Source organism: Callospermophilus lateralis, chromosome 1 (assembly GCF_048772815.1).
Source record: "Callospermophilus lateralis isolate mCalLat2 chromosome 1, mCalLat2.hap1, whole genome shotgun sequence".
Classification (NCBI taxonomy): domain Eukaryota; kingdom Metazoa; phylum Chordata; class Mammalia; order Rodentia; family Sciuridae; genus Callospermophilus; species Callospermophilus lateralis.
In genome coordinates this window covers 3594390-3606752 of record NC_135305.1, presented here as the reverse complement: position 1 = coordinate 3606752, position 12363 = coordinate 3594390, and the positions used below count along the sequence as shown (strand labels likewise).

General features: G+C 44.1%; 1 protein-coding gene across 1 annotated transcript in view; it reads right to left on the bottom strand.

Annotated features, from left to right (window-relative positions):
• Window positions 1-8174: 8174 nt before the first annotated feature.
• Paxip1 (PAX interacting protein 1) overlaps window positions 8175-12363 on the bottom strand; it is a 48261-nt gene continuing 44072 nt past the window's right edge. The window contains exons 17-21 of the mRNA XM_076831362.2: window positions 12243-12343; window positions 10473-10607; window positions 10317-10392; window positions 10159-10218; window positions 8175-8636 (exon numbers count right to left, since the gene is read on the bottom strand). Of these exons, the coding sequence (XP_076687477.1) occupies window positions 8620-8636; window positions 10159-10218; window positions 10317-10392; window positions 10473-10607; window positions 12243-12343 (389 nt within the window). The 3' untranslated portion in view covers window positions 8175-8619. The remainder of the gene's footprint in view (window positions 8637-10158; window positions 10219-10316; window positions 10393-10472; window positions 10608-12242; window positions 12344-12363) is intronic.

Genomic DNA, 12363 nt, shown 5'->3' with positions numbered 1-12363 from the left:
CAGTGCCCAGGACACATTGTCCATTAGATCCTCATCAGACAAACCCGAGGGAGCGCAGGGTTGGACATCTGCGCCTCTGCCAGAGCAGTACTAACTCCAGAGATGGGAGTTCAAATCATTCCCACAGGAGTAAAAGGACCTCTTCCCCAAGGAACAGTAGGCTTATTGTTAGGACGCAGTTCTTCTACACTAAAAGGACTTATGATAAGTCCTGGGGTAATTGATCTCGATTATGTAGTTGAAATAAAAATTATAGCTACTTCTCCAAGAGGTATATCAGTAATTTCACCAGGAGATAGAATAGCACAGTTGTTAATAACATCCAGCCTGCATGATAAATTTTCTAGTAATGGTGTAGAATGAGGTTCCAGGGGATTAGGCTCCACAGGTGTAGATTGGGCTATGCTGTCTTTAAATTTAGATTCTCGCCCCATGCTAAAACTAAATATTCAAGGACATGAGTTTAATGGGCTACTGGACACAGGTGCTGACCTTAGCATCATATCTGGTCAAGAATGCCCAAAACATTGACCATTACAACAAGCCACTCAAACGCTTTGAGGCCTAGAAGTGCAATGGTATTAGATTGGAAGGATCCTGAAGGATGTGAAGGAACTATACAGTCATATTGGACCATCTTCCTATAAATTTATGGGGACAAGATGTCCTAGATCAATTAGGTTTGACATTAACAAATAACGTCAATCCAAATGTGCCCACTATTATGGCTAGACAAGGTTTTAGGAAAGGAAAAAGATTAGGAGAACAAGAACAAGGTATAGCAGCACCAATACAAATAGATCAAGAAATAGAGAGACATGGATTGGGTTTCCAGGAGGGGTCACTGAGACAATAAAAATTACTTGGAAATCAGAAAGACCAGTATGGGTTCCTCAGTGGCCCCTGACTAAAGAAAAGATACAAGCAGCCCATGACCTAATCAAACAACAATTAGCGGAAGGACATATACAACCTTCCATATCTCCCCACAATACTCCCATTTTGTCATTAAAAAGAAATCTGGTAGATGGAGATTATTGCAAGATTTAAGAGCCAGTAATAATGAGATGGTTATTATGGGACCTGCTCAATTGGAGATTCCTCAATTGTCTGCTTTGCCAAAAACCTGGTATGTTTTAGCTATAGATATTAAAGATTATTTTTTTTTCAATTCCAATTCATCCTGAGGATAGTCCATTTTTGCATTGACTGTCCCTGTGTTGAATCATGAAGGTCCTGATCAGAGATATGAATGGAAAGTACTCCTTCAAGGGATGGCTAACAGACCAACTATGTGTCAAATTTATGTTAACAAAGCAATCCAGCCACTTAGAAATCAAAATCCTGAACTAAAAATACTTCACTATATGGATGATGTATTATTAGCACATAAAGATAAAAACACATTGCTAGAATGTTATGCCACACTTACAAACTTATTAAAAAATTATAATCTAGAGATAGCAATAGATAAAGTACAATTAAATTTTCCAATTAATTATTTAGAAGTTCTTTTATCCTCAACCATGGTCCGTCCACCAAAAATTCAAATATGAGTAGATCAACTCAAATCCCTTAACGACTTTCAAAAGTTATTGGGAGACATAAATTGGATAAGGCCTTATCTAGGCATACCAACAGGAGAGTTGGGACCTTTATTTGATATCCTAAAAGGTCCATCAGATCCAAATTCACCCCACATGTTAATGCCTGAAGCAAGAAAGGCATTAAAAATCATTAAAACATATATGGAAAATATGCATTTGGATAGAATTGATGTAAGTTGGCCTTTATTATTTATTGTACTACCAACAAAAATATTCCTACAGGAGTTGCCACAGTCCGGCTGCAGCAAAATAACCGGGGGGTGACGAACAACTTGTGTACGTTGATACAGCAGGAGTGGAAGCCGTTTATTGTAGGACAACAGAGGTATTTATACATTCCACACAGCTTATCTTAATTAGCATAAACTAGATACAGCAGTCAACCAATAAGAAATCTCCACACTTAATAGCTCGCTTTTGTTACTTCACAAACCACTCCCTCTGGTATTTTGCCAGGCGCCATCCAGACTTGTTTACAGACTCTAACATATAATGTTGGTTGACTGCTGTATCTAGTTTATGCTAATTAAGATAAGCTGTGTGGAATGTATAAATACCTCTGTTGTCCTACAATAAACAGCTCCCATTCCTGCTGTATCAATGTACACAAGTTGTTTGTCACCCCCTGGCAAGGAGTATTTTGGCAAGAAGGTCCATTATTGTGGATACATTTATCTTAGTCTCCTAATACTATTTTTACTAGGTATCCTGAGGCTGTAGGACAATTAATACTCAAAGGAATAAAAGCAGCGAAGGGAGTGTTTGGAATTTCTCCCAATAAAATTATTACTCCATATACTATGGGTCAAATTGATGAGTTAGCTAATGAGTTAAATACTTGGGCAATAATCATGTGTAAATCTAATGTTTCATTTGATAACCACTTACCATCTAACCCTTTGTTGTCTTTTTGGTCTTCTCATCCTATAGTTTTTCCAAGAATGACAAGAAAAACATCTATCATGAATGCTCCAAATATATTCACTGATGGGTCAAATAATGGTACAGCAGCAGTAGTTACCCCTGATCAAACTTTTACATTTTTAGCACCCAAACAATCATCTCAAAAGGTAGAGCTTAATGCAGTATTACAAGCTTTTGTGATGTTTAAAGATTCCGTATTTAATTTATTTTCTGATAGTCAGTATATAGTTAATGCTACAGTATCCCTTGAAGATGCTGGTAGGATTTCCCCTTCCTCTACTGTTTTCTCTTTTCCACTATACAAAGTCCAATCTGGGACAGAAAAGATCCATTCTTTATAGGACATATCAGAGCACATACAGGATTGCCTGGAGCCCTTAGTTTGGGCAATGATTTAGCAGATAAAACTACACATGACATACATATTTTCTCTACACTAGAAGAAGCTACAAGTTTTCATAAAAGGTTCCATATCAATGCTAATACTTTCCAAAAGCATTTTAAAATAACTAAGGGGCAAGCTAGACAAATAATAAAAGAATGTTAAAATTGTGTGACCTTTTTACCACAAGTTAATCTTGGAGTCAATCCTAGAGGACTGATACCTAACCATATTTGGCAGATGGATGTCACACACTTGCCAGAATATGGAAAATTAAAATATTTGCATGTTACAGTTGATACTTCTTCCGGATTTTTGATGGGCTCCCTTCATGCCAGAGAAAAAACTAAAGATATTATAGCTCATTGCTTACAAAATTTTGCCACTGTGGGTGTTCCAAAACAGTTAAAAACAGATAATGGCCCTGGCTATACTTCTACCTCTTTTAAACAATTTTGCTCATCATTTGCCATTACTCATATAGCAGGAATCCCATACAATCCACAGGGACAAGGCACAGTTGAAAGAGCTCATCAAACTATTAAAATGTTCTTATTAAAGCAAAAAGAGGGAATTGGGAAGGGGTATATATCCCCCAAAGACAAACTTAAAATAACCCTTTTTACTCTAAACTTTTTAAATTTGGATTCATCAGGGCTTATTGCTGCGGAAAGGCATATGTGTCCAAAAAATGTACATAAGCCTTTACTCTAAACTTTTTAAATTTGGATTCATCAGGGCTTATTGCTGCGGAAAGGCATATGTGTCCAAAAAATGTACATAAGCCCAAGGTACTTTGGAAGGATATTGTAACAGGACAATGGAAAGGTCCTGACCTAGTGATTGTCTGGAGTTGGGGTCTGTTTGTGTATTTCCACAGGGAGAACAGCAGCCGATTTGGATTCCAGAGAGATTAACTAAAGCGATTTCTACAGACCAAAAAGAAGATGACTTGGCTCAAATCCATAACAGCTGATATCCTTACATCTGAGACAGTGGTTCTCCCACACCTGGAGGCTAATGAATAATGAACACCATTAAAACCTATTTCAAATGTAAAAAACCTTGGGGCTTGCTTGTGGCAATACCTTCAGACCCATTATGCAAGTTACAGGAAAAAGGATGGGATATCCAAAGAAGAGTCAAACCCAGGTGGTAACCAGGATGCCTTTTTCAATATCTATTTTAGTATTGCCTTTTCCCACATCATGAAGTTCTATTTTATTTTTTGAGCTTATACAGACCTAGGTTAATGTTTTTCTGATCAGTTCTATTTTTTGACTGTGGAGTTTTTAAACATTGCAATGGAGACTTCACCTGTGAAAAGCTACAAGGCCTTTACTATTATGTTATGTGTTATATTATTGTATTATGTGTGCACACTTGTCTTTTGTGTTGTATGTCTGTATGTGCGTATGTCCATATATCATATATGAGGAACGCTCTTGAAAAAATGGATCCAAATATTTTTATTATTCACATGATTTAAATGGTTTAATTTAAATTGGGTAAACAGCTGTTGAGGATTAATATGTGAACAAAAAAGGAGGTTAACAGATCTGTTTGTTTACTTTCACCTTTCCTTTTCATTATTTTTAATAATTCTGTTCAGGATAATGTAAATTGTTCAGAAAATTGTTTTCTTAGTGCCTGCTGGAATGTTACATAATTTTTCTTTTTTAGCCATCATTGCCAGAATTCCTATCTTTATCCCAGTGCCGGTGAAGACAAAGATAAAACCAAACTACAGCTTCTATGATAGCTATCACAGTAAACTGTATAAACCGATGCATCAATAAATAATAACTCAACAAGTAATGCTCAATCAAGGAGTCGATTTACTTTGGGAGGAAATGGACATACTGATGGATTCCTCTGCTTTGAACTGCTTGCAGAACTTGCCTGGACTATGTATCACTTGTGTGCATTGTGAACTATCTGTTGGTGCAGCAAATTGTGGTAGTGCTGGGGCATCTTCGCTGATGGTGTCATCGGTGGTACAATGTTTCCATTTGGCTTGGTGTCGTGGCATTTCTGTATCCTCCTCCCTTCTTCTTGTGATGGTCTAAAATTTGGGGGCCAACAGAGGTGAGGCAAAGAACCTCACCCCACCACTGGCACCAAGGCCAAATTTGGGAACCAACAGAGGTGAGGCAAAGAACCTCACCCCCCCACTGGTGCAAAGGCCTATCCACAAGTATGGCTGTATGCTGGACCAGTAGTCAACGACGGGTAAGATCCAATTGCAATGGTACCAACCTAAGACAGGAGGCTGATGCCTTGAGGTCAGCTCATCCGATGACGGGTAAGCACCATATGTAGTATTGAACAACCTAAGACAGGCACGGTCCCTAAGCCACATGCTTGCTATTTAATTAAACAGAAGGGGGAGATGTTCAGGGCCACAGCGGAGTTGGAATGACACATGGCATTTTTGCCAGAAGGGAGTGGTTGAGAGGTGATGCCAGCGAGCCATTGAGATGATAATGGTTAAGTTAAGCTGCGTATTAAGTTGTATATAGACCCCTGCTGTCCGCCTCTGGCGCCTGCTACTTTGGAGTTCTTGCGGAGATTCCTGGGAAGTTCCCATTGGTTGGTGAAGTTCTGGAGGAGGGAGTTCTGGTTGGGGTGTGGTGTGTCCTGGGGAAGGCCAGACCACGTGGGTGGCGTTCGGGGGGAGTTCAGAAATAAAGTTTGTTCCTGCTTGAGTGGATCATGATTTGTGCCCAGCCAGACTGCGGCACTTCCTCACTGCTCCTTTCCCAAGTCGGCAGTCCCTCCGCCTCTGGGGGAGAAGCCCGTGTGCCAGCAGAGCTCTCTTCTCCACTCTGGCCCCTGGGAGCCTTTATTTCTCCCCAGCAGGAGGCAAGCCTCCCTCTGGGCCTGAGGCTCACGTCTCACCCCTCCGGCTGGTCCCCTGCCATCTTCCACCCCCTGCTGAAGGGTGCCCAAGGCCCATACGACGGCTCCTGAAGGACGACCTTAGCAGAAGCACCTCACCATCCCACCAAGCACCCCGCTGCACTTACCAGGCTCCTTTGGAAATGTCCTCTCCACAGCTCCATCCTAACCCCAGTTCTTCCTGCTCCTTACAAAGGAAACCAGCGTGTTGTTCACCTACCTTCCTCCCCAGACTGCCTGCTTCCAAACGAATCCTGAAATTATCATCTTGCTCCCTCCAAAAACTTGCAAAGTCTCTTCACTTTGCAATGGCGACTTTAGCTCAGTGGACTGTGGGCAGATGCATACGGAGGCCAAGCTTTGCACTAGGAATCTGGGGCACCGCGTCAGTTTTCTACTGTTGTTATAATAAAATGCCAGATTTGGGGGCTGAATCCAAAGGACACAGATCCATCACCTGACAGCCGAGTCCAGGAGCATGGCAGGGTCTCAGCCCATGGAAACCAGGTGGTCATTGGCTGCATTCCTTTCTGGAGGCCCCAGGGGAGAATCCACTCCCCACGCACTCCGGTTGTGGTCGTCGGCAGAAACCAGTCACTTGGCATTTGTAGGGAGCAGACCCCCACGTCCGGCTGGCTGGACCCAGGGCTGTCCTCGGCTCCACGAGGTGGGGGCACTCTCAGCCTGCAGGCAGCAGCACAGGTGGGGTCCTCTCACATCTCCGTGCCCCACTTCTCTACCCTCCCTGTTCACTTTCAAGGGCTAATGTGATTGGCTTGGGCTCCCTTGAATAATCCAGGCTAATGTCCCCATCTTGGGGTCCTTACCCCTACTCACATCTGCAGAGGTAACATGGCAGCCACGGGTTCTGTGGAGTGGCACGGACATCGTGGGGGATTAATTCTGCCTGCCTATCACAGATAGAAAGGTGAGGAGGGTCGAATCCTGCCTCTGGGGCTTTATCGGTGCAGGGAAGGAACAGACCGCCAGCAAATGACCGCAGGCCTCCAAGGCATCTGCTACACTGTATCAGAGAGGGCTCAGGATGGAGAGAGGGCGGCAGGAGTGTTTCAAGCGCAGGAAGGGTTTCCCTAGGGGAGTGCCCGGGGACGCTGCCAGAGGAAGGAAGTCACTCTGAAGAGGCCAGCAGATGAAGTCAGGAGGTCATGATGTGTCTGCGGGCTTGCAAGTACTTCCAAGTAAGTGGCAGGAGTGAGGAGTGGACTGGGCGTCACAAGGGATTAAGATTCCAAACACAAGAGTTTGGGTTTTTAGCACGGCTGTGACAAGCAGAATCTTGTCGGGAAAACTGCTTTGTAACAGGACAGAGAGCAACTTGGCAAGGACACTATCAAAACCTTGCTAACACTGAGGAGGGAGGAGCCCACATGGGCAACGGATTCCGCCTATGGGACGGGAGAGGCCAGTTCTGGGTAAGTCGCTCCAAGCACTTAGATACCCCGTGGGTACTCAGGAGCTGACACGGGGATGCCCCAGCAGGCTGCTACGAGGTCACACTGGAACGGCTCAGGTGGTGTCTCTGCCGACGGTGACAAACACCAGTCATACTTAAAACCTGAGGTGCCCCAGGTTAATCAGGCCACCACAAAACCACCACAGGTCAAGGGACAGACGGGAAGCTGGCACTGTCAATGTCACTCCTTACTTTAGAATGTGAGGCATGTGATCATGTCCCCAGAGCTCTCTCTTTTCCATCTACAGAAATGACGCCACGCAGGCCCCATGGGAGTGGAGAGACACCGGAGGAGCACAAGCCACAGCCTGTGGGAGCCTGAGGAGGGCTAGAGGTGCAGCTCACTCTGGGCTAAGGCTTTTTAGAACCTGTGCTCCCTCTGACCTGCGCTCAGGAGCTAAACTGGAGCCACTGTGTGATTGAAGAACAGCACTCAAGCCATCACAGATCCTCGGTATTGTCACGGAAGTAAACTCAGGGTTTCAGGAGGACATCTGACAAGCAAACACAGGAGAGCAGCTCTGTACATCTGCATGGGACGGTCATCTCGATCTGAATAATGCCAGCGGCCACGCCAGCAACCACTACTCGTCCTGCCCTGCACTCACAGCCCAGCCGGGCAGGCGGGCAGGTGCTGCAGTCCAGTTGGAGCAGAAATAGGGTAGTGTGCCCTGGAGTATCTGGCTCTGAGCTCGCTGCTGTATCTGGTGACTGCTAGGCGGCCCACGGCCTGGTGGGGACGCACAGCCTAACAGAACGACTGCTGCAGGAGAAAACTTCTCGCCAACACTTTGCCTTGGAATGACTTCAAATGCCACCCAGTGGGATGCAACTTGCATAAGTTATGCAAAAAAATGTGGATAACAAGGGGTCACTTGATTCTAAGTGAAGTTCAAAAGTACATTTATTTAAAATGTTGGCAAGATATCAATATAAAAGAAAGAGTATAAGAAATAAAAATAATTGCAGTACAAAACATTTCAAATCTTTAACATTCATAATTTAGATAGCAAGGTCTTCATTTACATCACTTTATTTGTAGCTGAAGTTCAATATGGTTTTGTGAAAACATTTAAAAACCTGGTAAATGAATCATAAAACCTAATGTGGGCTCATAAAGTCATATAGTACAAAACATAATTTATGTTTCCTCAGAATAAAATCACACATCTTAATAAGATGCAGTATAAGCAATACATGTGTTCTCCTGCGTCTGCGTCTTGTCCCTAAGGGAGCAGCTGGAAAACAAGCACATCTGAAGGAAGCCCTGGTGTCTCCATGATTGGTGGCCAGCACTGGGCCTCAGATCCGGGCTGCAGCACGCAAAGCCTTCAGTTGAATTTATACGTGGGCTTGTTGAGGAAAAGGGCTTCAAAGGCAAGGCAAAAGAGAACCATAAACAGACCTCTACAGCTTTAGGTGTCTTAGAGAGTGCTGCAGCACTCTCCTTACCTGTCCCTCCCACAAGGGACTTCAGACGCTGATGCACATGCAGGGGGCCACTCAGCTGGAGCCAGCCCTGGAGCCTGTCCGGCCTGCCTGATGCCAACCCAAGCTACACCTGAGCTCAGCGGCTGGAGTCTCCTCCTAACTAACATGACAAGTGTGCATCCTTGGGAGTCCACATCCCCAAGCCTCAGCACAAAAACTGACCCCCAGTGTCCCCAAGAGCTCCTGCAGTCCTACACACACACTCTGGCAAGATTTTTCAGGCAACTTTCAGGCTATGGTATCAAAAAAGGTCCTAAAATAATATCCACAAATCACTCGTGTAAGTTTTTAAAAAGTCACAAGAGGACATTCAGTGCTCAGGGCATACCTACAGAGACTGAGCAGGTCTTCTGTCACCTCCCTCAGAACTCCTGCCTTGCTTCTAACACCCTGCTCTGTGCCAAAGAGGAGGGGCTCTGAACCAAGCAGCATCCCCACCACGCAGGCTCCGACCGCTGAGCTGACCTTGGTTTCTGCAACCATCCCTCTTAAAGTGCCTTCACCACGGCACCCAGGGGGTCTTCTGCACAGCGCGCTGGTGTTAAAGCTCTGTAACACTGCGTTCCTACCATCTTTCAGGGCCAGAGGAAATGTGTGGTCAACTGAACAGCGGACAAAGGAGGAGCACACCAAGGACTCAGATGGACTCCCTCCTGACCTCTATGGCTATGCACTCCCCACCTGAAACAGAGATCCCCGTGTCACGAATGGCCCGTCAATGCGGCCTCCGCTGGAGGTTGTGGGCACCACTGCACTCAGAGAGCAGACCCCGAGCCCACCACCCTGCCCATGGGGAAGGTTCAAAAAACATGACCCAGGCACAGGCATAAACTGGGGTGGAAACACATTTTTGGGACGGATTGTAAAGTACACTTTGCTTCACTTAAGGCTGTTCACACATTAGAACAATATTTCATATTTTTAATAAGGACTTAAAAAAAATAAGGCTTATTGTTTATCTGACTGAATGAAATATAAAAATGTTACAATCATTCTAAAAGCCCACTCTTGCTGCCATCACAGGGTACTAGGAAGTCACTTGCTGTGAGGCTTCTGCGAGGCTTCTGTGCTGCTGTGCTCTGCCCCATCTCAAAGCTCCAGGGGCAGAGTGCACACCATCTGCACCTCACTTTGAAAACTACAACCTCAGAAACAAGTGGCTAAAAGGAAAATAATACTTAAGACTTGGTTTATTTTTGTAGCATTTCTCTTTTATCCAACTGCCAGCTACTCCAGCTCCTACACCAACCAGACCGCGCGTCCTTTCCTGTGAGCATTTTCCTGAAACCAACCCCAGGTCTGTGACATCATGCACCCCGAAAGCACCCAGGGCCAGGTGCCAGCGCCGAGACCCTCACTTCCCTTTCAAAAAGGATATGATTCATAGTCCAGCGTCTGCGTGAGCACCCCAGTGAGGACAAACTCCGCGTTGTGCACCTCTGGGGGAAGCAGAGCCATACCGTTAGGGCCAACCCATGCCAGGCCGCGCCCGCAGGCCCAGGACACGCCGCCTACCTATTCCTACACACGCGCCTACCTATTCCGCGGGCAAAGTACTCTCCACACAGGTGCAGGTCGTTTTCACAGGATATCAAGATGATCTCCGACAGGCTCTGAGGAAAAGAAGAAGAGCGCCTCAGTGAGAGAGGCCTCGCCCGGGACGACCCGGGACAGCACAGTCCTCCTCACTCACCTTGTTCTGCTTGTGTTCCATGAGCTTCCGGAAGGACGGCTGCTTGGCCAGGACTTTTCCTCCAGCACATTCCACAATCGCTTTCATAGTTGAAAGGCTCGGGCAGATTCCAGGTGTGATATAAAAATATTTTGCCTTAAAGTAAAATTAAAATACACATACTATTTCTTGAATGCTCTGATTTTTAGAATATATACATTTTCATACTCTATCCTGAGATTTTAACAAACAAAATGTGGAATTTCCTGAAATTTTGAAATTGAATTCCCCCACTAATTAGGTCTAGAAAAACCCCGGAATGTCAGTTTGAGAATAACTAAGCACTTTTCCATATAAAATATGACCTGTGATAATCAAAAGTGACCAGATCCCTAAGTTCCTAAAAGAAATGGAGTCGGGGCTAGGGCTGGGGCTCAGTGGCAGAGCACTTGCCTAGCATGTGTGAGGCACTGGGTTCAATCCTCAGCACCACATAAAAATAAATAAAGGCATTCTGTCCATTTACAACTAAAAAAAAAAAAAAAAAAAAAAAAAAAAAGAAAAAAGTAATAAAAAGAAAAGAATGGAGTACTCTGTGAATAGGCCAGACTGTTGTAAGCATTTTTCACAATGTCCTGGGGAATGACTGAACCCAGAGTACTCTACCTCTGACCTGCATCCCCAGCCCTCTTTACTTTTTGAGACAAGACCTCATTAAGTTGGTGGGATGGGCTTGAACTTCATCCTCCTGCCTCAGCCTCCCATGCAGCTGGGAAAACAGGAGGCACCACCACACCTAGCTCACAATTTCTATAAAGTTCTAAATCCATATTCCCTTTCACCACACTTCCTGCTGAGCAACAGATTGGCACCACTTCCGGCCTGCAATCTTCCTTGTCTTTATTTTCTACTCTCTGGACTCAACCACAATCAGAATAACACTGATGCCTAAAGACTTGACTTTGTGGCAAGCTTACTCCTATGTATGTCAAGAAATACTACTTTGTTTTCAACTGCTCTTAAAAAAATAGCCAAATAAATATGTAGACAAGTTCGATTACTTTAGGTAGAGTGCAGGAATGCATCCTAACTCCGTATTCCAAATCACTTCTAATTCCTAAGCTGGCTCCTTAAGAAGTTCAAAGAGCAGATTATGTTTATTGATTTGTTTAGCTCTTTGATTAAAAAAAAATTCCCAACTGTTTTAAATCTCTTATCTAACAAATATTTTAAAATCTTTAGTTCTGAATTATTTATGCAACTTTCAATTAATATTTTTTCAAGTACCTTCTCCAGCTGAATACATATTTATTGAGCAGAATATAAGCAATGTCCTTGAAAGATTTGCTAAAAGCAGAAAAATGAACTTCAACGTCTGTTAACAACTGGATTATTTATGACCATCTCCTCTGAACATCTTATCTCTAATAAATCTATCAGTTTGATTTTTATACCAATTTTTTAATTTTTTTGTTGTTATAGATGGACACAATACTTTTATTTTATTTATTTATCTTTATGTGGTACTAAGGATTGAACCCAGTACATGTGCTAGGCAAGCACTCTACCACTGAGCTACAGCCCCAGCACCATTTTGTACCAATTTTTAAGAAGCTATTATAAAGAGCAATTCTCCAGGGGTGCTCTGCATTTCCCCACAAGGTGACCGCATGTGGCAATGTCCTGGGAGGAAAGGCCACTAGACGGCCAGGTGATCACCCAGTGGCCAGCCCGTGCAGCTGGACACCACTATGTGTACCCTGGCTGATGTGGGGTTTCCTCCCAGTGTACCTTAAAGAGCGGGGAAACGTGTGCTCGTTTTAGGGACTCTTCCAAACTGAAAGAGAAAAGGACTTCAGCCTCAGCATCTCGAAGGATGTAGTTCTGCTCATCTGGAAAACAGAAGTGCACA